Source organism: Homalodisca vitripennis, chromosome 2 (assembly GCF_021130785.1).
Source record: "Homalodisca vitripennis isolate AUS2020 chromosome 2, UT_GWSS_2.1, whole genome shotgun sequence".
Lineage (NCBI taxonomy): Eukaryota > Metazoa > Arthropoda > Insecta > Hemiptera > Cicadellidae > Homalodisca > Homalodisca vitripennis.
Window position 1 is genome coordinate 132,267,971 of NC_060208.1, and position 26,845 is coordinate 132,294,815.

The following is a 26,845-nucleotide window of genomic DNA, read 5'->3' on the forward strand; positions in this document are numbered from 1 at the left end:
CAGTCCCAGCTTAACCTACTATCTATATGGATACCCAACAGCTTAACAGGCTTGTATTCTTTATAAATAGAATGGTTCAGTGAAAATACAATAGTTTCAGTTTTTTGGTCATTTACAATCAAAGAGTTAGAGTGGAACCATTCTATTGCTATATCTAAGGCATGTTTTTCTTGAATAATAAGCTTATCTAAATCTTTATTATAATTAACAAGCGTTGTATCATCCGCATATAGAATTGAAGGGCAAGGAACATTGAAAGGAAAATCATTTACAGAGATAATAAAAAGTAGAGGCCCAAGGACTGATCCCTGTGGAACTCCCATCTCTACTTTTCTAAAAACAGATTTATCCTCTCCCTGGACAACCATTTGTTTCCTGTCACTTAAGTATGATATCAATAGACTGAGCTCTTTGTCCCTTATACCATAGCAAAAAAGCTTTTGTTTTAGAATCTCAGGATTAATGCAGTCAAAAGCTTTTGACAGATCAATCAGTAACGCAGATGACAACAGTTTATTTTCAAAATTTGCCAGAACTTTTCTGACCACATTTTCTACTGCATTGATTGTATTTTTACCTGACATAAAACCAAACTGTTCCTCACAGAACAAGTTATTGCTAATAAAAAAAGAATTAATCTGACCATTTATGCATGATTCAAAAATTTTACTAATAATTGGGACAAGAGAAATGGGTCGATAACTTGACGGGCTCAATCTTTCACCTTTTTCGTAAACTGGTATCACCTTGGTATCACCATTAAAGCCCATCTACTGCTATGCACTGGCACTGGTATCAGGGTTCAACAAAAGCCTCAAAAGAATATCAGAAGAATTCCCTTGAGATATTATTTACACATATAAAAAGTGCACTACCACAACATAAAAACCATAAATATTCAGAAACATAATGATTTATAAAGTCTGTCTGAAGAAATATCCCCTGCTTAATATCTCTAGAGAATTCTTATGTGGCTTTTGTTTGATGTTGTATAAAGATAGACTTTTTTATTAGAAATCAATTCTTTTTGTACAACAAGAAACGTGTTTCATCATAAAAATAATTTTTATATGTCATAATTACTACATTTTAGTAATGAAAAGAAAAAAAACAATAATTAATAAAATCATCTCTAACAGAGATGCTATTGGCCATGTTATTTTTTTCTATTGCAGATATAAACGTCACAACTTTAGTACTTAGAAAATGTTTTCAACGCTATGCAAACATTTATACAAATGAGTTGATATATACTCACCTAGTTACTAAGTTCAATGTAAACACCTTGATGTAACACAGAATACGTGCTCCACTACACAAGATGAACAGAGTGAACTAGCCATCATTGTGTGGTAGCATGATTCAGCAGACTGTTTGTGAACAGACAGAAGACTGGAAGCCATAAGCGAGAGAGGACTTTTGATTTATTATTCAGTCTAAATTTCTTCACTATTAATATTATCTCCTGTTATCAAGGTCATCATGGAAGTGTTCTCTTCTGATTGGATGAGATTCTTTTATTTTTATGTTCCCAAGTCAAGTAATTTTAGGTAGACATCAATAAATTTATTGCCTATCTAATAAAATCAAGACCATAGCACAACTACCTCATACATTTCACCATTCCCGAGTAAAGACATTACAATTAAAAAGCGTATATACGTCCAAGAAGAGGCTGAAGGAGAGGTTATAATTTTTTAAATGTATATCTTGGACTATATGGTCTAATAAGTGGAACTGTTAGGTTACATTAACCTTTCCCATTCTATGTTGGATGTCTTCCCACATCACAGAATTCCTGCCCCTATCCTCTGTTCGAGCTGTTTAGGTACATTTAGCTATTTCACTATCCATAATGGATACTAATGTACAGTAGTTGCCAATAATTCTGGTAGATCACAGGGGCATTAATCTTGTTTAGATTTCTATAATAATTACATAACTGTTGGAATGTTATTTGCAATTCAATTTAAAGATTTTAGCTTGCAAAAGTTTGTTATGTCAGCAAATGTGGCATCATTTAAGCCTCATTTTATGATGCAACATAAACATTTTTATAGAACATTTTTCTATCTAGTGACAGATCAGTATGGACTGTGAGGCAACAAACCTCTTACTTTTTGGAAGGCATAAAAGAAAATCAGATTTAATTCTGGACTTTATTTTAAGATTATTATATGAGCTAAAAAATGTGTTAAATATTTTGTATTTTGCTCTTAAGAATTAGATACAGTTTAAAATAGATATCCAGTTACAATTATAAATGTAGCAACCCAAATTCAATCTAAATAATTGTATATACCGTTCCTCTTATTTCTTACCTAGTTTTATTCAAAGTGTTCTAGAATTGAATATAAAAATAAATCCATGGGAAAGAGTTAAAGCTATTTCAATTAAGCACTCAATAATACCCACCATTGTAACTTATAAAGATGGTAGTGATTGTAAGGGGTGAAATTTAATGTAAATTAATTTTTGTTCACAGAGTTATAAGATGATGATGAAACAGTCGGAAATAAGTTACTATGCCCTAAAATCTTGTCATATGTAGCACTCCGTAGACTAGCTGGTGTTGTGTGGCCACGTCATGATGCAGTCAGAACATACATAGTAATGAGCTATACAGTTAGAATATGTTCTTAAATGACAATAAGTTTCCAAATTAATTTACAGTATTTTATTATTTCAATTATTTAAATCTTAATGAAAACTAATTTGAATTCAATTTAAGACTGAACGAACGTGTGAATTTAATTTTTTCTCCTGATTAAATTCATGCCTGAAATTAAATAAATTCTGGAATATGAAGAACAATGATATTAATTTACTTTCAAGTAATGGGAATATGATTTAACAATTTTCAAATTCACTGATCAGTGACTAATAAATGCGTCAAATTGAATAAATTTTGAAATTTAAAGAGCTCCCTTGTAAATTGACTTTTGATTAATTTAAATTTGATACAACACTTCTTTTTAAATCACCAGATCTTATCTGATGTCATTATATGCTTCAATGCAAGTGCCTCAAAATATAGTTATGGTTGGAAGGGTTCATTCAATGTGAATATTGAGTTCAACCCCATTTTTCAGATTTCAGACGCTACAGTAAGCGGAAGGTGAAATAGAGCTGAACTCAACAAGCACAAGTATATCATTTTCAGATCTTTAAAAACTCGAATCAACAAAATTTAAAACATAAAACATAGTAAAAACACATACACAAACACAAATCAATAAATAAAACCTTCATAAATAGAACATTAAACACGTACTTAGGAAGTATACCTCGTATACACACAAGACATTGAGCCCAAAGGTGAAGGGAGGGTGGAAATACAGATGAGTCATCAGGTCCCCTTGCTTTGCAGATCGTTTTGTACCTTGAAGTGTCCATGTTATTGTTTGTGTCGGTAAATCGTTACATAAAAAGTAACTCACCCATATATATCAATGGAAGTTTTAGGCAGACATGAATTGCTCACTAAACTGAAAGCGAAGAAAATAGATCCACCTTATATATTGAAAGATCTTTTAACGAGCTTTGATATGGAAATAATACTGGAAATTGTAAGTTTTCTTAAATCTATAAATAAGGTAATATAAAAAAAAAAAAAACTGGTCATACATACAAGAATGTTTATCGAGGTTCCATGCTCAAAGTAAGCAGAACCTGCTGAAATTCAGCAAACAAGAAGAAAGAAAGAAAGGATTAAAGATCACAATTTAATTTTTATTTCCTATTAAACTCACCTTCACCAATGACATCCTTCTTTTAACATATTCATTGAAAGGGAAATATCTCAATTTCAATCAGTTCAAAATAATGAAATGACACTCTATAATATAGAAAATTATTGGTTGCATGATCTTAATCATTTACAAAGAAAAACAAAATGCAATCATATAAAAAATATTTTACTTTTAATATAGGTACATCGCATGGTTGGTCTCAATTTTTCACTGTTTCCACACTATAATTAAATTCAGTACAAAGTGCACAATATACTATTAAACAAATAAAAAATTCGAATAATGTAAGTTACAGGATGGCTCACTTAATTAGGTCGATTAAAGCTGTTGGGTGGGAAGCACTCAGGTAATTTACATGTTGTTGAAGTTGAACTATGCGATTTTGTGAGTCTCTGAAGTTTTCTGAGAGTAAACAGACCTCCATTTGAAGTTTAGACCGTATCTACAAAAGGTATCAATAATTATTCAAAACAAATCAGAAAATTTTTATTGCCATAAAAATCACAGATCATTGACAAAGTATTGTTACAGATTTTATTTATGCCCTCAGCTGAATATAGAGGCAATTAGAGCTGTATACATACAGAGCATAGGCAATGGCAATAACTCATTAAAAACAATTTTATACAATATTTTTGTATGAAATAAATTAAATATGAATAGAAATAAAAATCTGGCACTCTCAATCCCACTCATTATAAATCTTAAAATCAATTACTTATTACATAATTATACAGAAGTTGAATTATAATTGTATTCAATTTCTGTAAATTTTCTGTTTTTACTAATTCTTTTCTAGAGTTTATATGATATAATAACAATGTATGTAGCACATAATATTTTAATTTAAAACAGCTTTATTCATAGTATACACACATTTTGAACAATTAAATAGAGCCAAAGTTACAATATTTTGGTCCCTTATTTTTTACCTTTATTTTTGTGAAGAATAAAGATATAAGAGAGTTTATAAAAAGCAACATTATAAAAAGTTTCATTAGTTAACGATCGATAAATATGAATTAATTTAGCATGCCTTTCAATCTACAAACAGTGCATAAAATATTCAAAAACAAGCAGTTGTCTATCAGTGATGTATAAATACTACCCTAATATAACTATTAAAACACCAATAAATATATAATAATGAAATTCAATAAATAAAATATAAAGTCAAGATATTAAAAAATGTTGTTAATATAAAAATATAAAATATGCAATAAATAATAAAGTACTGTTGTTGGAAGGATTACCAGTGTACCCCCTCCAGTGACATGTTCAACATAGACAGCCCTGGCTCCACTTGATGGCCTACAAGACAGTGCCGGGCCAGGGCTGATCCTCTGCGGAAATCTTCTAGATGTCTGAGGGTGGTCTGGTTGACAGAATCCCACGTGCCGAAAGAACCCACCACAAAGGCATCCACAGATGTTCTGAAGCCAACAACCGAGAGCAACCGCACAACAGCATCATACTTGCGTAGCTTCCTCTCTCTGAATTCTGACAATCTTATTGGTTCTATCATCATTAACCAAGGTCCACACCAAGCCACCTCCTCCAGAACATGCACATCTCATAGCAGTTCCTTGGTTAGCACTCTCCTGTCAAGTCGCATCTTCAACAAATGTTTCTTCCTATGACCTGAATCGACACCACCAAGATGTCCAGGATGGCGTCATGTCGTCTTGTGATTGATGTCATCATTGGGAGGTAGTGACACAGCAACACTAATATGTCTAACTAACCCTTTGACTGCCACACCTGTATTAATAAGGGCAACCCCTCTTTTGCCTCCAGCCGTGTTTATTTGAACTACTACAACTCCACAGTAGTTGTGTTTGATTGCGATTGATAGTGCCAATCTATAGACCAGATCTGACGAATCAGGTGAATCTGATGGCAGTTCGGTAAATGAAGATCATCGTAGGCGAGAAACTGTAGAGTAGCTCAGTGCACTACAGTCCCGTGATTAAAACTTACTTAAAAAAACTAATAATAGGAGTGAATTTTCTTGTAAGTAGAGTATAAATAACAATGTTATATAGCTAGGAAATTATAAATTATCATTAGAATATGTTCAATTACAAGGTTAAGTAAAAATCTTAATTTTGTTAATAGGCTACAACCATTTGACCCCCTTCAAACCACCTTTTCACCTCTTTACACCCCCTTTTCACCATCACATTTTACTTCCCCATGCATAAATAGGTTACACTTTGAATCACATATTACTAATATGTTCCCATGTCTTCAATGTGAGAAAATACTTCCAAAATACATCAGTAATCATTTCATATATCTAATCAGTGCAACATTCATAGTGGTCTGAGCTTGAAAGATCTCGATGGATATTTTTCTTATTTCATCAGAAGTGCAGGTGGCGCCAAAAGTATCCATATTTATTTTGTGTTGTATTTTTCCAAGCCAAATCATCCAACAGATCACATGTACACATCAAGTCCTCTTCAGGTTGAATGAGATTAGAAATGGTGCAGTGTGTGGACAATGAACATCTTATTGCTGCCTAAATCTCAATTTATCTTTCTGTCTTCAGTCAAGTTTGATTTATTTCTTTACTTCTATATCACAAACATGTAAAAGTTATTACAAACTAAAATAAAATAGATGAAAATCACATAGTTGAAATTGTATATGAAGGCAGAATATTGTAGCTATTACTTTGTAATTGTATTCATTTATTCATTGTAAAAAATGCATTGTGAAATATGTTTCAATAGTAAATAACTTGAAGTTGATACAGTAATAGTAAAGAATTAACCTAACTCCCATTCTTGTTTCATAGAGTCAAAGTCAAAGTTGAAATCATTTGGTCATAAAATCAAGGATCATTGACAGTTATTTTTTTATAGCTCTCATTGACAGCCAAGTCTTAAGTCAAATAAAATGTGAGTAAAAGTATGAATAAATGAAATATACAGTAGATGAAATTATAAACAAAATTACAATATCAGTTTATCAGCTTACCTCATCCCGCTCGCGGTTGGCGAATGCAGTTGCGGCACGACATGTAGCCACCTCTCTCTCCATCTCACCTATCTGGGCCTGCAGACACTTACGAATCATTTCACTGCGCTCCTTCACTCTGGCTACCTGCCGTGCTGATTCTTCTCTAAGGGTTTCCAGCTGCTGGGTCATCTGCAGCAACTCATGAGATTTTTCTTCCAGTTTTTGAGCCTGGTTGACCTGCAGTCCCTCCAGCTGACCCACCATTCCCCTACAATTATTTCATATTAACTATTATAATGTAAGACTCAGACAAATAAATTGTAACAAAGAAGAAAAAGTAGTAGTTGATTTCCAAATTAAAATTTTCTCAAGAGTCTATGAATAGGGAGCCTATGGAGTACCACAAGCATGCATACTACAAACATATGTGCAGCCACTAATCATATTTGGAGGTTCTGCCATGTTCTATCACTGGTTAAAATATATGCCTCATTTATTGTTTGGTTATTAAATTTAATTTGTAATATTTTTAATATTTTGTTCATGTTTTTGTTGTTTTATTGACTACTTACTGAAGAAAAGTGATGTTCTTAAATTAATAAGACAATTTGAACATCATCAGTTTTATTACAATAATTGTTTTAAACAAAGTGGATATTTTTAATATACTAAATTTTAAATAAACTTCTTAAGTTGGCATGCTTTGGTGAACATTTTCGATGAAATAATTGTATATAACTATAAAATATTGTATATATCTAAAAAGAAAATAGTTTCTCAGTCTTTGGCTTGAGCTGCTTGTCTGATTTCTACTGCTAAGAGAATAAGTTTATCTTACAAGGGTGTTTTTTTCATCCTCCGATCTCACACCAGACTGCCAGACATGTAGCAGGTTCATGGTATGAGCAGTAGTCAATCGCGCATATTCCGTCACATAAACATAACCAACTCTATTAATTCTCCTGCAAAATGTGAACTAAGGAGTTTTATTCGTTTTTGCAAGCAGCAGAGATCCATTGGAGAAAGCACCGTGTTTACGGAGAAAACATTATAAGTGAATATGTTGTACGTGAATGATGTAGAAAGCCAAAGATGTTAACTGACACCCACAAAAATCACCAAATAGTTTAGCTTCGGCCAACTTATATTCGGCCATAATTAAACTTTAGACATGATTAACACACAACACCATCACTCATGTTTTCTCTCGATAAACATGGCACATTCTAGGAATTTCCACTGCACTATTTCTTTCTGCATAATTAGATCTGCAGTGATAAGTCGTTTCCATCTCAGATGAACAGGTATTACCTCCCCATTGGTTGGGGTTGCCAATGATCACAGGTACCTAGCAATCCCAGACAAGTTTGGAACTGAACACACAAGAGTCCAACACCTTCAGTGCTGCCTGGTTATATGTGAAATTGCTAATAATCTTACTCCTACACCGCAGACAAAGATTCTAATGAGCACACTCCATAATGGCTGTGACTTCTGCCTGAAAGACTGTAGGACAAACGTGTGACAGTGCATTAAGATTACAATTTTGTCAATGGGTGTTAGAAAATCTAAATAATGTAAGTTGTTTCTTATTCACGGACGAATCATTGTTTACAAGATACAGAATTCCAAATCTGAAAAATAGTCACCAGTGGTCAACTGAGAGCTGCCATTTATTCAGTGTTTTTATTGTTGGCTATTCACTGAGAACCCCAATGTGGGCTATGTCCTGTCACAGTAAATCTAAATCAGCTATTTATAATTCGATTTAAATAATTTTTGTGTCATTACATTTGTGATATAATCCTCTAGCTGTTCTTGTAATTATTAAGAAAAATTGCAGGTTCTGAAGATATTCAAGTTGTGCGCTGGCAGTCAGAGCGTTCGGGTGTAGTCTTGTCTCGCTCACGTTACCATAACCTCAACTATAACTCTGACTCATATATTATAATGCGCCGCTCTTCCATTTTAATGTATTAGTTTATCAGTCGTTTACATTTTATTTTTCAAAGTGGTTGCTATCATCGTGCACGTGATAAATAATTTGTTTTTGGAAATGATATCTAAACATGAGTGTTTGTGTTAAGTGTTCTAAACCTGTTGCTAGATCGGATAAAAACAAAGTGCAGTGTAAGTCTTGCCGAGGATATTTCCACTGGAGTTGTGTGAAATTAACGGAGGCTGAAATTGAAGTATTTGCTGCTACTAACACCGCCTGGAACTGTGACGCTTGTACAAAAAAGAAAAGAGTGAGTAGGAAGTTTTTCTGATTCTTCTTCAGTAAGTGCGAGTCCCCAGTAAAATGTCTGTATCTATAGAAGATATTAAGTCCTTACTTGAAGAGATGAAAAAGGAAATATTACAGGGTCAAACTAATCTGGAGTCGGAGCTTGGGAAGTCTCTGGGGCAGTGCTCAGAGGGGATTGCTGAAATTAACAGATTAATCGAAAGTCAGCAGAAGCGTCTTGAGGAACAACAAGAAGGCGATATCGAGTCTTCAGGAGGAAAACAACCGGCTGCGTGTTCAAGTTAAGGAACTGTCAAAAACCGTCAGGTTGATCTTGAGCAGTACTCAAGACGTAATACGTTGGAGATTTTTGGGGTGCCTGAAGGTCCAAATGAAACCTCGGAAGCTTTGAAAAGGAAGGTTGTGGAGATTGGAACACAGCGTTGGTTGCGACTCTTTCTGAGGCCGGAATTGATGCTTGTCATCGCATCAACGGAGGCAGCAACCGACCGACGTCCGGAATAATCGTCAAGTTCCTTCGTAGGGATGACGCAGACGCCCTGATCGAGAGAAGGAAGGTGAAGAGGGACTTTCTCCACCAGACACCTGTCTGGCTATCAGCAGGACTCTCCAGTGTACGTCAACCTGTCCTTGGCACCAGCAAGAAGGGTACTATTTGCGAAGGCCTGTAAAGTTAAAAAATGACTTTAATTATAAATATGTTTGGGTGGATAGGGCTGGGTCGGGTGAAAGTCAGAAAATCGGATGATAAGGCTAGTAGGGTGATTGTGATTAACAATGAGGATGAGCTGGCTGGACTGGTTGTTGGTAGGGAGGCAAAGGGTCTTAGATTTGTTTGTGGTTAATCTGAATTTTACTCTGTCAAAATATATTGTTTCACTTTGTTAATGTTACTTGTTTGTAGTTTAATTTATATATATATATATATATATATGTTTGTAAATTTAAAGTTAATGTACGTAAGTCTGTACGGTTTGATCTACTATACAACAGTACTTTGAGTTTATTTAATTTTTTCGTCATTGATTATTATTCTAATTTAATAGTAATGAAGGCATATTTGGTTTTATTTGATTACAAATGGAAAATCAGCATAGTTGTAAATATTTACTATCAAAATGTGCGTGGCATGAGAACGAAAACTTTTGAGTTTTATGAATCTATACTAGGTGAGGGATTTTGACTTAATAGCATTAACTGAAACATGGCTCGAACCCGGTATAAGCAGTTCTGAAATCTTTGATGCAAGATATGAAGTTTTTCGTAAGGATAGGGATCAGATGGCGACAGGTAAAGAGCGGGGGAGGAGGAGTATTGTTGGCAGTGCACCGGCGCGTCTCAGCTGTGTTGATGAACTCATCCACTGATAGCGGACGACCTTGACTTGCTCTTGGTTCGGCTGACACTGCCGCCGCCCGCCGCCGCAAGGCACGGTTCTTGTGAGCTTACTGTATATTCCTCCCGGTTCGCTCAGCTCATCTTTACACTAACTATTGTAATTCATATGATAATTTGAATATTAAATATGATGGTTTCATAATTCTGGGTGATTTTAATATTCCTAGAATAAACGGTACAAATTTTGACTTCTCTGTTGCTAGATCCTCAGGCCGGAGTAATTAATACACTCCCTGTGTGAATATAATTTGAACTCCTTTCATAACATACGTAATTGTGATAATTTTTACATTAGATTTAGTTTTAAGTAACTTAAAGGATGTTAAAGTTGAAAAAAGTGAGTCTCCCCTGTTGGCACCAGATACTTATCACCCTCCACTATCTATATCTTTTATGAGTGATTGTAGCCAATTTAAATTTACAAATGTTTGTCTGCCAAAGAAATATTATGTTTTTAAAGATGCGAAATTTTTTGACTTGTATTGTAGACTGAGAGACATTAATTGGTTTGAAATGTATAGTCTTACTTGTGTGGATGACTGTTTAGATTTTTTCTATAAGTTTTCTTCTCTTGTGTCGATAGTACTGTACCCCAGAAAAGCTTTGTAGTAAAAAAGTAAATATCCAGTTTGGTTTATGTCTGAAATTAAACATTGACTTAAAAATGAAAAATAAATTATCCAAAAAAGAGAAAGTACTCAAAGTATCATGACGAATTATTTAAGCAATTAAGGAAACGTATTAAAGAAAATATTAGACTTGCCCATAGAAATTATATACGTAACGTTGAAAATAGCATTAAAACTAATGTTAAAAATTTTTGGAATTATTTTAAGACAATAAATAGCAGAAGTGGCTTTGATATTGGTACACTTAAGAGTATGACTTGTGAGGGTAATACTATCAGTAATAAGGAAATTCCAAATGCATTTGCAGGTTATTTTTTCTTCTGTGTATGATAGTTTCTCCTTCCCAATAACAGTTAAGTTGTGAGTCTTCATCTGTGGATAACTTTCAAATATCACCTTTTACTCCATCAGAAGTACGTATTGCAATAAAAGAAATGAAATCAAAAAGTCATCGGGACCTGACGGTATACCAGCGTATGTTGTAAAGGGTTGTGGTGAAGTATTAGCTGAACCTTTATGTTTTTTTGTTTAATTTATCGCTTTCGTCCTGTGTATTTCCGCACAGATGGAAGGAAGCAAAGGTGACTCCTATTTTTAGATCTGGCGATAAAGAGAAAATAGAAAATTATAGGCCTATCTCTTTATTAAATTCATTTGCTAAGGTCTATGAACTACTTTTATTTAAACAAATTTTCAATGCGATTAGGAGTAAAAATTCGCCCTGAGCAACATGGTTTTTCTTCCTAAACGGTCTTCCGCGACTAATCTAATGGAATTTTCTTTTAATAATTTCTTCTGAACTCGATGTTGGGGGTAGGCTGGATGTAATACATACAGATTTTTCTAAGGCATTTGACAAAGTTAACCATGATATTCTGTTAAATAAATTATTAAATTTGGGGTTCTCAATGAGGGCTTGCAGTTTTTGATGGCTTCATATCTAAAAAATCGACCTCAGTATGTCTCAATTTTCTGGTACTAGATCTTCAATATTTCACAGTTCCTCGGGTGTGCCCCAGGGCTCAAATTTGGGGCCTCTTCTTTTCTTAATTTTTATTAATGATCTACCAGACTGCTTCTCTGACTGCAAGTGTTTGTTGTTTGCTGATGATTTAAAAATATTCAAGCCAATAAACAGTACATTAGATACACAACTGTTACAAATCTCAATTGATCAACTTAGTTCCTGGTGTTTATTTAATAAATTATATCTCAATGTCCAGAAATGTTTTGCTATGTCATACTCTCGGAGAAATGTTTCTATCAATAATTTATATCATATTGGAAGTACTCCGTTAAAGTCAGTCAATGCAATATAAACGACTTGGGCATAATCTTTGATTCCACTCTTACTTTTAATGATCACGTATATAGCTTGATAGCTGAATCTTATAAGCTGTTAGGGTTTGTTAAAAGAAATACTAGGTCTTTTCCAAGATACAGAAGCCATAATAAGGTTGTACCAAACTTTAATCAGAAGCAAATTGGAATACTGTGCGGTAGTGTGGGATTCAATAACCAAGTCCTGATTGTGATAAAATAGAAATTCTCCAGAAACAAATTTCTAAGATATTTATATTTCAAAAGATTTTCTCGTTCATGTCCCCTTTGATTTTCCTACTTCCGATTTGAGAAACATTTTTGCTGCCCCTAAACTGTCTCTGAGAAGAAAACTTTCATTAGCATCCTTAACACACAAGTTTTAAATGGTTCTATCGATAGCAGGTTTTTATTAGAGAACATTCATTTATATGTACCTGGACGAAGTGTAAGAAACATTTAATTTGTTTTCCTTACCAAGGTGTAAAAACACTGTCACATTTTAACTTTCCTTTATACAAAATATTGAGATTATTAAAATTGTTATGCTTCCGATCTAGATGTTTTTAATGATAAGTTAAGTGTATTTTTAATGAAATGTAGCAACCTTTTTGATTTAGATTTAGTTATATTGATATTCCTGTTTAGTTTAACTAATTGAGTTTAGAGTTATTCATAGAATTAGTTTAAGTTTAGATAAAAATATGCTTTTGGTTATTTTTTTAACGTGACTGTCAGAATATTATTTTCATTATAACTTGTACATTACTATTTATGTCTATGTTTCTGTAGCTGTCATGTAAAAATTGTTTGAATAAATAAATAAAGTTTAAAAGTTTTAATGGCCGCCATCTTGAAAATGCTAAAGATAATTCTATAATATATTTTTTAGTAACTAGCCTTGTTATCATAAGAATTTGAGCCAAATTTGGTATAGTTTAATTTATTAGTTTTTAAGATATTAATTTTTATATAAAAAACACATACAGGCAAACAGATGGGAAACTAAACATCGGAGGTCCATGTTCACATGGTGAAATATTTTTGTCTTGACCTGAGCAATAACATGTTATACCTTTATCCAGAGAATGACAGGACACTCTGTATAATATACATACATATATACGAGAACAACAGAAAACTTAAATAAACTAACATATTCAAACTAGTATTGAAGAAATAGAACACTAAGATAACCAATAACATGCATTGCCATATTGTTATGTGAAGTCTGCACAAGTATGTATAACGTTTACCATTGAAGGTAGATGATTTAAAAAGATACAAAATTACAGATTAGAATCTTTAGTATTACAATGTAAGAAACACCAAATATTTTTAGGAATGGAATCTGTTGTCTTATATGATTTCAATATACAACCTTTTTGTTGATAACTTTGATGTATTCATCACCAATGAGTTATATCTAAATTGTTCTACCTGATAAATTTTATTTGGTTGTCTAGAAAGAGTTCTACTTTAGCAACCAAGACAGTTTTGTCTGTAAAAAGTAACAAAAAACCCCTTCTGATGATTTACTATAAGAAGGCTATCAGCACCTCAAACGTACTTTTATAATATAGCAGCCTCAATATATGCTTATATTCATAGTTAAAATTGTTAACATAAAAACATCGGTTTAATGAATATGTATATACTTTCATCTCTAAAGTTTATTAAACACTACTTGCAATCTTAATATACGATAATTTTTATTTGTGACTAGATTACCTGAATTTAAAGTAATTATTCATTGATAGTAGTGACTAATTTATAACTGTACTATCTGATATTTAACAAATTATCATAAAACTTGCTCTAAACCAATACATACTTCAAGTGTGCATTTTCATTCTCCATGGCATTCAGTTTCTTATCAGCATTTTCTAAACTGTTCATCAAGTTAATATTTAGGTCACCATCTGTTTTGGCAGAATCCACTTTCTTTCTAAGTGTATCAACCTGAAATTATAGAAAATTGTACAAAAAATATTTAGTCATGTTCTTAAACTTTTTGGTTTGTCACTGATTTATCTTCACAATTGATCCAGTTTGTCCTTAACAAATTAAAATAATTATTTTGGACATTCTTTGATTTACCTAAGTGGATCATGACATTGTGATTTTACTCTCGTTACTTAATAGATACATTTTTCGTTACGTACATACAATGTTCACAATTATTCGGGCTAATTTAAATTAAAGCAATATATTTGAAAGTATACCACTTTTATGCTTAGCATCTCACTACACACCAATCAGAAAATTAATACTACAAGCCATCCATTTCACTGTTTACTAGCAGCTAATATTTAATTACATAAGATTATTTCATACATTTATTATGCATACAGATAAAATTGAAAATATGAACTGAGATACTTTTTTTTAATTAAAACTATGGCAAGGAAATACTCTGGCTAATAAATTTTGTTTTATAAAAACCTTATTTTTTTAAAAAAAAGCACTTGTTTTTACGATCAGGAATCTTAAAATTAAAATTAAGTGAATGCGACAAATATTAGCCTACATAGGTCAAACCAGTTGACATTTATATTAAGATTTTCAGAACATATTAAGCTCTACAAACATCAAATTAACATGGAATAAAATTTTACTGAACATTTAATAAAAAGTAATGTCAAATTTCTTTATTTATACAGAGAGACAAATAAGTCTTAGGGCAACTTTATAACTTCTAAACAGCAAGAGATACAGAAACATTTTGAAAGCCCAGAGGGAAACATTTTGAACACCTACTTTGAAATTAGTTCACTAAAATGTATTCCCACATACTGTTAACTTGTAACAGGTACTGTGTTAGTTATTTCCTATTTACAATTCATTAACAATTTTAAAAATTTTAAACAGTGATTTCTCCCAAATGGATCAACCTTTTGAAGTACGGTTTGCAGCATTGTTTTCAATTCAACTAGAACTGTAAAATGATGTACAACTCAACATAGGCTTGTACGAGGCCCGTATTAAATATTTTCTTCTTACCCCCAACATACTTCAAAGGTGACATCCGATCACCATGTACTCAAAAAAGTAGCTTACTATTACCAGTAACAGTATGCCAAATTTGGATTAGATAATTGGATAATTGTCACCCTGTATATGGTATACATTTTTACAGTAAATAGCATAAAAATTCAGATTAACCTTATTTATCCTTAACCCTTTTTCTTCCAGGCCGTAAGCCAAATGTTGGTGAATTAACCACCAGGACCATATTGGTGCAGATTATTATGTATTAGGCCAACCGTGCTAGTCCAGTCAATGACCATTTTCCCGTGTATTTATGTATACAGCACCGATTTTTATAAAAATGTGGATTTAGATTCCACTTATCCTCAATTTCAAAGTCTATCCTGTGCCGGGGATTGCTTTTTCCCTGGGGTAGGATGCTACCTACCCCTTCTCGGGGGTGAGCAATTTTTCATTGAAAATAAGTGAAGGAATCAATAAATTCACTAATTCTAAGCAACTTTTGTTCTATGAAGTTTTTTCTTAAAGTCAATACTTTTCGAGTTATTCGTGAGTAAAATTGTCAGTTTTCAGGCAAAAAAACCACTTTTTCAGACAGTTTTTTGCGAATAACTGGAAAAATATGTATATTATCAAACAATCTGTAGAGAGCAAAAATTATAGATTATAAAATAACAACAAAATCGTGTATTTATGATACATGCAGACCCAATGGAAATATTGGTTGTTGAAAGATTATTGCTATTTTCAAACACCAAAATGGAAAGTTTGTACGTACAATAACCAAAAATCAATGCATTTTTTCGGGAAAAACTCACAGAAACTCACGAGTCCTTTAAAAATCCTTTATTTTTATTTTTTATAAAATTCCTATCATTAAAACTAAGCAAGTTATGAAGACAATAATTGTTGATTTCTATTTTTTTGTTGGACAAAAATAGTGAAAATCTCACCCTTTCTTCCTTCCCATTTGGAAAAAAATGTTGCCACTTTACAATTCACTTTATTTATGTTCTTATAATACATTCTGAGTGTTTGCCCAGTTTAAAGTACTTATTTTGGAAAAAAATTGAGCTTGAAAATAGAAAATCATTTATGTAATTTATTTAAACATCTTTTTTTTCAAAACAACTCAAAAACTATTAATGATACACAAAATGTTGTAGTACAATTTTGAAAGTTTTTCTTTTCTGAAAATGTTTATGTTTATTTTTTTGTAGGGTAAAAATTGAGTAAGATATGGCCATTTAAAGTTTGCATGCATTCGTGCAAAGTACTTTTTTGAGCCCTTTTAGCATGAACCTTTTTAAAAATAAGATATGAAAAAAAAATTATTTAGATGAGCTCTTAAAAAAATACAAAATGCTTTTTTGAAGGATTTGATTGCTTAAAAACTAAGGGGGTTATGAGAAAAAAACTAAAATCACATTTTTGTAGAAATTATAACATATATATTAGTATATTTATGAATACACATAGTGGCTATATTTTTGGCTTAGTTAAACTGTCACTTATATACAGAGTGTCCTATGAGTAAACCGAAAAACTTATCATGTGGTTTCCTCTCATCAAAATACTGAAAAAATTTATATAAGCATATATCCGGAAAGATTTCTCCCGATTTTCTGGCAAAGAATGGAAATAAAGCAAAACTGATGTTTTTATGGTGCAAAGATAATGTTAAACTTATCAGATTTTATATAAAATGAACTTAAAAATTGAATCTAATACATACCAGACCTGTAAGGCCCTGTTTATTTTAACCTAGTTCGTAATAATTATGTGTTAGTTATTTACCTGAAGGAGAGATCAGATTGCAGATCTCGAAACGTATTGTTACTGATTTTTTGTTTCACTGAACGATGGCAAATGTCCAGAAAAATCCTGTTTCCTTCACACCCATATCTGAGATATCAGACAAAATATGCAAAATTTGTTTTTGAAAAACCTGCTTTGTTTAGATGTGAAGTATATTAATTTCATTAAATGAGTAATAAACACGCAAACTTGTCACCCAAAAGTTGTAGATAATTTAATTCTAAAGAGAATGATATAAAATAGGCCAATAACATGTTTATTATTATTTGGTCAAATAAAATTAGATCAAAGAATAAATTTGTATCACATTTTGTGTGAAAAATTAAATAATGTTTGGGAAATGTTAAGGCCTATGGTGAGTATACTATGAGTAAAACAAGGGTTTATGAGCGGTATAAAAATTTCAAAGATGGCCGTGCAGATATTGAAGATGACAAACACTCCAGACGCCTCAGCAACTGGAAGAAATGGTTATGAACGACCACCGTATTCTGATCAGAGAAGTAATATCAGAACCAATTAGAAGTCACTGATGATGTTGGCGTATCAATTGGCTCATGCCATGACATTTTTTCGAATAGCTTGGGTATTAAACGTGTGGCAGCAAAAGTTGTTTATTTTTAAACAAAAATAGCCGCTAATTGAAGTTTCTCAGGAGTCACTAAATGAAGTCAACAACAATGCAGAATTACAGAAATGTGTTATAACAGGTGACGAAACATGGGTTTATGGATATGACATTGAAACTAAGGCTCAATCATCCCAGTGGAGGCATTCTGGATTGCCAAGACTGAAAAAGACTCAACAAGTGCAATCGAACGTGAAGATTATGCTGTGTACTTTGATTTTAATGGGATAGTGCATCTTGAATTCTTGCCACAAAGTCAAATGGTTAATATGGAGTAGTTCAATGCCATTTGCATGAAGCAATCCAAAAAAAGCTTGGATATGTAGTAAAACAAATTATGGCTTTTGCCTCATGACAATGCACATGTTCATACTTCATTGCTTGTTTGTGAAATTTTAACCCAAAAACAGTACTGTGATGATGTGCTAGCCTCCATATTCTCTAGATATGGCTCCGTGTGACTCAATTTTTTTAATGCCACCGTTTTACAAGCATCGTTGAAAGAACTAAAGGCTATCCCAAAGATTGAGTTTGAGAAGTGTTTCTAGGATTGGAAGATGCACTGGACAATTAAATAAACACCCTCAGACTGATCTACTACACTAGATGTTCATAGGCATCACACAAGAAATAAATACCTGTTAGACCTGCCCTCAGTTAGACAATAGACAATTTTCTTTATTTCACATATTCATAGAGAACAGTACAATGCGTCAATACATGAGATAGTTAAAGAATGTTAATAGTTGAGAGTTACAGGATTTAAAAATTCTTGAATAGAGTAGAAAAGTCGCTCCTGGAGCCAGGCTGTGAGATGTTTCTTGAGGTGGCATTCTGGTTTTTCTCTGAGGTGGACTGGTAGTTGATTGTAGAGCAAGGCTCCCTTATAGGAAGGCTTGCTTGTAAAGAGTGTTAGATGGTGAGGCGGCAGAGCAAAATCTGAAGCATGGCGTGTATTTTGGTTGTGTATGTCTCTTTGTCGGGTTTGATTTGGTGAGAACAGCATGCATGATTGCCTCTTGCATGTAGAGCGCTGGGACCATCAGGATCTTGAGTTCCTTGAAGGGATCACGACAGCTTTTGAGGTAGTTTAGGCCTGCTAGACATCTTATTGCCCTTTTTTGAAGTTTTAGGATTCTTTGCAGGTTGGTAGCAGATGTTCCGCCCCAGGTCACAATTCCGTACCTGAGATGAGATTCAAATATTGCGTAATAGGCTATCTTTGCAGTTTCCAGATTGCTTGTGTGTTTTACCCTTCTTATTACATAAGTGCTTGAAGAGAGTTTTTTACAAAGTAATTCTATGTGTGCTTTCCATGTGAGCTTTGAATCCATTGTAATGCCCAGGTATTTGACTGTATCCTGAGCTACAGTTCCAGGGATTGGTAGAGGTAATTCTTTGTTTTTTTGTGGTGAAAATTAGCTGTATTGTTTTTTTCTCATTAAGGGCAAGGTCATTTCTTAGGCAATATTGTTTTGTGTAACTAAAAGCAGTGTCAGTAGTTCTTTTCAGGGTTTGAATGGATTTATTTGCTATGGTGAAGACTGTGTCATCTGCATACATTGTTGATTCATAGTATTCCTTTAGGTAGTCTGGAAGATCGTTTGTTAGGAGGAGAAACAGTACCGGCCCCAGTACTGACCCTTGTGGTACTCCTCTGGCAATGCTTGTCATGTCCGAATAGAATTTTTTTTCGCTTGTTTTGTTCTTCATGCTCAATTTCAACTATTTGCTTTCTGTCACTTAGGTAACTATGGAACCATTCTCCCGTCTTCCCATTTATCCCTAGGGACTTCATTTTGTTAAGGAGTTGGTCATGGTTAAGGCAGTCAAATGCCTTACTGAAGTCAAGAAACAGGCTAGTGACTGCATGTCCGTTGTCGAGTTGGTCAATGATGTACTCCATTAACTGTATTAGAGCAGTAGTTGTTGACCGTCCCTTTAGGAATCCATGTTGCTGGTTGGTCACTAGATTGTTTTGTTCTAGGTAGGATAATAGCTTATCTAAGACAATTTTCTCGTAGATTTTTGAAAAGGTTGATATCAGGGAGATCGGTCTGTAGTTCATTAAGTCATTCGTTGATCCACTTTTATGTTTCGGGTAGACCTTAGCTATTTTTAGCATAGTGGGGAATATTCCTTGTTGAAGCGATTTATTTATTAGAGCAGTCAAGGGTTTAGTGAGTTCATGTTTGCAGGTTTTGATGAGTTTAGCCGAGATCTCGTCTATACCCGAGGATGTTTTGGGTTTTAGGGAGTTTATGGCTTTTATAACGTCAGTCTCTGTTGCTGGTCGTAGATTTAGGTTGCTATTTGTCATGTTGGGTGGATTGTAGATATTAAGTAGCCCATTGTTTAGATTGTTTGGTTTTAGCGTCCTTTCTGCGACTGTGGCAAAGAAGGAGTTGAAGGTGTTTGCTACTTTTTTGGGATCTTGCAGTACTTCCCCGTCTGTGACAATTTGCCATTTACTGAGATTTAGCCTGTTGTTTTTTCTTTCGTTGTTTATTATTTGCCACAGTGCTTTTGATTTATTGTCGGCCTGAGAGATGTGGTCTGATGTTTGTTGTTTTTTTAGCGTCTTGAGCTTCACGTCATATTCCTTTTTTCTCCGTGCTGATTTAGCTTTGTCTTCAGGTTTTCCAGTACAAAGTTCCTTGTTTAAGGCTTCTATATACGAATTTTTTAAGGTGGTGCATTCATCGTCCCAGCAAGTTGTTTTCTTTCGGCAAGTGATTGCTACACTTTTGACTGGGCAGCTGCTTTTTAGGACGGTTTGTATGATGAGGTGGAAATTTGTATATGCTTGATTTGCATCTTCCGTATTGTATATGCTATTCCACTTGTGTGTTTTGAGCGTATCCTTTATGAGAGTCATGGTTTTCTTGTTAAAAATGCGTTTTCTCTCAGTTACAGTTCTGCTATATTTTCCTGCTGTCAGATGTAGTGTGGCTAGTTGGGATGTATGGTCCGAAAGGCCAGAGAGAACGACTGAAGCTTGAATGGCTTGGGGTCGATATTCGTGCATATCCAGTCAATAGAGGTCTCTGTGTCTTTAGTGAGTCTGGTGGGGGGCAGGCTAAGTCTTTTGAGGTCAAATGATGTTAACCCTTAAAGCGCCAAACAGTTTCAGCTAAACTCGTGATTAGCGCTCATTTATTATAAAAAATTAAAATTAGATTTTCTCAACGCTAATTTTAATTCCTTTTTTTAGGTAACAAAATAAAACAGAAACTGCAAAAACATATCTTTTATCATATTTATTGTCCAAAATACACATGATTTACTATGTAGCATTCCAGCTCCTTTATAAATTTTACCCAATGCTTACTGTTTCCTTTTATTATTATATGTATCAATGATGACATTGCGTGCTTATATGTACTAGAATAGAACTAGAAAATAAGTATATTACATATTTAATACAAAGTTATTATAAAAAATTAAATTTACATGCCAAAAATTTGAAAACCAAATATTTTCCAAATTCTTAGTCCTCTAACGGGTGTTATTTTTATAATTACAAAATGGTTTTCAGATGTTTATAGAAGTAAATAAAAGATTGTAACACTTATTGGAGTAAAAACAAGCCTAAATATAAATAATAAAAATAAATGTAGAATTTCGGAACAAGAGCTAAAATACATAATTATAAATATAAGGAATAAAAATATTTCTACAAGGAAAAAAGACTTTTTATCGCCATTCAAGAAACTGTTTATTTCAAAAGTTTATAAATATATAACTTTCATAAAAAGATGATCATATAACATAAAACTACACAGAAGTTTACCGATCAACTATTCGCACTGCTTCAACAGGATATGAAGAAGAACACAAGAGCTGCCCGGCGAGGCAGTGACGTACGCATAAATGCGCTTGCGGCGTTGAGCAATACTACCAAACTGCCAGCTGTTCAACAAAAAACCGGTTCAGTATCGATCGATAAACACAAAGATTGTCACGTGATGTGGCACAGCCCCACTACACTACTGTAACATACACCCCTCACAGTCTAGCAGACAAACTCTGAACTAACAGTGCAAAATAGTAAAAACAAGTATATTGCGCGTCTACGCGCTTACGGCGTTCAGAGCAAAGTCGATCCTCGCGCGCATATGCGCTTACGGCGCTTTAAGGGTTAAAAATTCGTTAAGCTTCATGTTGTTACTGTCGTTTGCTTGGTTCCCCAGATTGTCAACATTTATATCCCCAACAATGACCATTGGTTTGGTTGTTTGCATGGCGCTTTCCAGCTGGTCCGTTAGAATGTCAATTGATTGTTCAATGTTTGATGTCGGGGGCCTATAAGTGCCAAGTACTTGGATTACTTCTTTGTTAATTTTTATCTCGAACAAAGCTGTTTCACACACTAGCTCTGACTCTTCATTACTAGTTCTTATTAGTTTGATGGTCTTTTCTAATTCGTTCTTTACATATCCTGCGACCCCTCCTTTCTTATGTAACTTCCTGCAGAAGCCTCCTATCAGAGTATAGCCATCAATCCGTGTATTTTCTAAGCTGTCTTGTGTGAGCCCATGTTCTGTTAGTATTAAAAGGTCAGGTCTGTGATTGGCGAGGAAATGTGACAGTCTGTTTGTTTTACCAGCGAGCCAATTTATGTTTTGGTGGGCAATTTTTATTATATTTTGCTGAGATGGCTTGCTTTTTTTATTAGGTTTGAGTTCATAAAAATTCTGAACCTTTTCCTCTTCCGCTGAGTCATCTCTAAAAAATGTTGAGTTTCTGGAGAAATTTGTCTAGGGAGTGGTGATTTCATGGGTTGGTCAGATTGTGAGACCAGTTCCAGATTGTCATTGAGTTGTCCAGTCAAGGTTGGGGGGACTTCCCCAGCAGTGTTTTGGTTTAGTTTTTTAGGCAGGGTTTGGCTGGCTCCCTCAGTAGTGTTTTGGTTCAGTTTTTTAGACAGGGTTTGGCTGGCTCCCTCAGTACAGTTAAAGTTAATCATGCTCAAGCTATGTCCAGTGGTAAAAATATTACCCCTTTTACTATACTTGTCAAGATGTTTGGTGAGGAACTCCTCGTATGTTTCCCCCTCACTAAGTGTGCAGTACATGGAGGAGACATTTTTTTCATGCCCTGAGTTTTCGTTACAAGTGAGTGAGTGAGATTTTCGTTCACAGGAGTTGGGGATGGTTCTGGGAGGTGGCTATTCTGTTTAGAAGGTTGGATGAGTGACTGCTGTTTTCCAGTATGGGGTGGCACAGTTTGCTTGCTTTTTACAACTTGTAAGGACACGCTGAAATGATTTTTTCCCTTGTGTTGTCTTCTTATTTTGCTTCTGTCCAGGTTGAAGCCATTCGATTGAGTAGGGGAATTTAATAATTGTGTTGACTTTGATTGGGGACTTTGATTATTAGCACATATTGTAGAGCTTCCTTGGAAGTCCTTTGAGCATTGTTCTAGCTTTTTTTTCAAAATGTCAAGTTCGGATTCCATGTGATCTTGTCTCATTTTTAACTCGATAAGCTCATGTGTGGGGGGTAAGTACTGTTTCACTGGCACTAGGGTTTTTTTCAGCAAGCTGTTTTGTCTGAGTAATTGCATCACAAGTAGAAACTTTACAGACTGACTCCTTTTGTGTTTCTAGTGTAGATTCAAGTACCAAAATAATATTTTCCAATTTAGCAATTTTTTCATGTTGATCATTAATGAGGTGAGTTTGTTCACTGTCACTATCCTCATACAGTTTTTTGAACTCTAATGTCATATTGTTTTCTCTGTTCAGTTGAGCTTGCAGGTCTCCTACTTGTTGTTGGAGTTCTTCCATTCTGTTCCTAAACCTCTCTGCCTTTGCCTCCAGTTCTTCTATAACATCCTCTCCACTTGATAACAACCCTTCAATTCTTAGGACCTTTTTTTGTACAAAACTGAGTTCTTCTTTTAGTTTGGCATTTTCCTGTACCAATACATTACCAGCTTCAGTTGCAAGGTTTAAGGATGTTTCTAGGTCCATATCGTCAATGTTCTCAATGTTCTGAATTTTGTCCTCAATTGTGTCCTTGTTATTGTTTAGCGGTGGATTAAGTTGAGATTGTAATTGAGATGGGCTGTCAATTTTCAGAGCATACTGATTAGTCAGGCTGTTTTTATTGGGGCTTTTAAATGCATTAATACAGTTACTGCAGGACCAGTTGTCAACTTCTGCTTTAGTCAATTTTTTTAGGGTTTTATCAGAGATATTGGCACATGCAGCATGATGCCACATTCTACAAGGTCCTGTGCAGCATATGGCAGAATATTTGACTCCAATGCTGCATACTCCACAGGGGTTTTTGGATAGGTGTTTGTTTTTAGACATTTTTTTTCACAATAAGCAGTTTTATTTAAATACTGGTAGGCTATATACGGTTGTCAAATTATAAAGATGTATAAAAGTATTCAGTTGATTATCAACTGAGTGTACAGTATAGCCAGCTGTGCTGTGCTAGATGGTGTAGTGACTGATCAGCACTTGACTAGGTCAGTGATGAGGTGCACAGTCTGCAGGTTTGAGGTCTTCAATCCTCATATATGAGACACATGCCAGGTCTCCTTCACAGCTGCGGGATGGATATGAGTTGGCGGCCGGTGTAGTGACGTGTAATCTATCTTTCTTGTGTGTTGGCGATATGAGTGACGTCACTTGATAATTGAGTTCTGTCCAATTTAGAAGTAATAAATAACTCAGTGAGTGTTAATTTTGCTTGGACGTGTTTCCAAAGATTATTATTAAGGAATTTATTCCTCAAAAGTTAGCATGATTATCATAAAAGTTTATCATAAATCAGTTCTAATGTGCAATTCTTTGTCATGATTCTTGGATTTCTTTTCTTGTCTTCCAGGTATGTAAGAAGTTATTATGTATGATTATAATAGACTTACAGTTGATATGTTGTAGTTCTTGTAAAGTTAAGTAAGTATTTTGTTGAGTTTACCACTTAAACTTCACTATAATATGGAGCACTTTCACACTAGATGATGGGTGTCCGCCATGTTTTTATTGATTCACAAAAAGTAACCAAGTTAGTAGATTACATCAAATTAAAAATAACCATGATTACCTGACCTGTAATATTATCTCATTAGTGTTTTAAACCTATTTTAACTTCGTAATAGGATTTTAATTAATAAAAAGGTGTTATTTATTATCTTCATTGTAAAATCTTCATGGTTCATTGTAAAATCTTATCACTTTTTCAATCACAACATAAATATTGTTAACACTTGATAAAAGAAGTTACTTTTTAATAAAAATTCATTGTAAAACAGTAGTTACTTACTTCGTTGTTGGCATTCTCCAGCTTTTTAGTTATATCTGCAATGGTTTCCAAGGCAATATTATGCATCTGCTCTGTCTCCTTGAGCTTCTGTTGAGTGATCCTCAATAAATCTTTGATTGGGCTCAGTTCTTCTAATTGTTCTTGCATTTCAAGCTTAAACACAAAAATGATAATAGTGAAACATTGACATTAACTATCCAAGAAATTGTAAGAGACAGAAGAGGAAGGTCAACTCACATTTAATTTTAGATTATATGATGGTATAATGGTATATGATAGTTATGCGGATGAGAAATTTATCTGGCAAGCAAATCACTTACACATACCACTGAGCTGGTTCAAAGTCTTAAGCCCAGTTATCTCCCCGGCTCATGTATAATCAGGGGTATGTTCAGCCAATAGCACTGCAATTGATGATATTATGGTACAGCTGTGAATTAAATTATCACATTGAATAAGTATAGATTTACCTTGACATACATTAAACATTAAAGTATTAACCTCAAAAATACATGAATCAAGCCTGTCTCTATACTCAGAACATGTTCACATATATGGCATTCCAGATATAGATCATTTTAAAAATAAACTATTTAACCAAGCTCTAATAGATGCTGAGATAGCCTTTAAAGCCTCCATACTGTCTCCCACACAGTGCCAGCTAGACGACTGCACACTTACACATGAAGTCCAAACCACTACTGCTAGCGAGCTGACTGATAACCACTCAAATAACTCCATCAGCCTATCTCCTTCAACAACTATCATGGAAGACATTGAAACAAAACTCCAAAACAGCCAAAATGTTGACCTAGAAACATCACTCACCTTGGCTGCAGAGGTAGGAAATGCTCTTCTCTCGGAAAATAGCAAGCTGAAACGTGACATACTCAACATGTCCCTAAAAAATGGAGAGTTATTAAAACAAATTATGGAGACAAGCAACTCTGGAAAAATAAATTATCAATACAGAATAGAAGAACTTGAAAGTGAAAGAGAAACTATACTGGATAAAAATATTAAATACTTTGAAATTATCAACAATCTTGAGAAACAACTTGTCAAGGAAAAGAAATTGCGAGAAGAACTTGTATCCATCTTTGAGGAACAAGATAAAGAAAAAGAATCCACTATTCACAACCATGAATCAGAAATAACAAGGCTACAAAAAATAATACAGCATATGGAAAATGAAAGTATAAATAGGAAATATGAAGAAATTCCTATTAAGTGGAAAAACGCGGAATCACAAACCCTTGCTACAGTAATAGAGACAGAAAGGCAGAGTCATTCCTCGTACATCCTCTCTCAATTGGCTGAGTTGAAAAATCGTCAAAGTCAACTTGAGCTTGAGATGCAGAAATTTAAAGAACACCAGCTTAGCCAATTTGAGTTGAAACAGACAATGTCGCTGGAACGGGGTAGACCTCTCACAGCCACTACACCACTCCTTTCCAGTCCAATACACTCACCAAGGACCAAAAGAAGGGAGGACAAGAAGAAAAATATTTTTAGTGTATCACTACAAGTAGTGAAAAACCAAGCCCTTAAGTCTATGGGACAACCTAATATAAATAAGAACACACTGGGAACCAGCCAAACCCAGACTAAAAAACTGATACCTCAAATGACAGTGGGAACCAGCCAAACCCAAACTAAAAAACTGACACCCCCTGTCACCAACACAGGGGAGGCAAAAATGACAAATACTGACCATAACTTAACTTTGAGTACGGTGGGAATCAGCCAAACCCAGATGAAAAAACTGTCTCTTACAACCTCTCAGACACTGCTAGAGGCAGATAGAAACA

The 26,845-nt window shown here is 34.0% G+C and overlaps 1 protein-coding gene across 1 annotated transcript in view; it reads right to left on the bottom strand.

Moving 5' to 3' along the window:
- Positions 1-3,900: 3,900 nt before the first annotated feature.
- LOC124355811 (outer dense fiber protein 2-like) overlaps positions 3,901-26,845 on the bottom strand; it is a 96,671-nt gene continuing 73,726 nt past the window's right edge. The window contains exons 17-20 of the mRNA XM_046806966.1: positions 25,035-25,187; positions 14,149-14,276; positions 6,738-6,987; positions 3,901-4,194 (exon numbers count right to left, since the gene is read on the bottom strand). Of these exons, the coding sequence (XP_046662922.1) occupies positions 4,054-4,194; positions 6,738-6,987; positions 14,149-14,276; positions 25,035-25,187 (672 nt within the window). The 3' untranslated portion in view covers positions 3,901-4,053. The remainder of the gene's footprint in view (positions 4,195-6,737; positions 6,988-14,148; positions 14,277-25,034; positions 25,188-26,845) is intronic.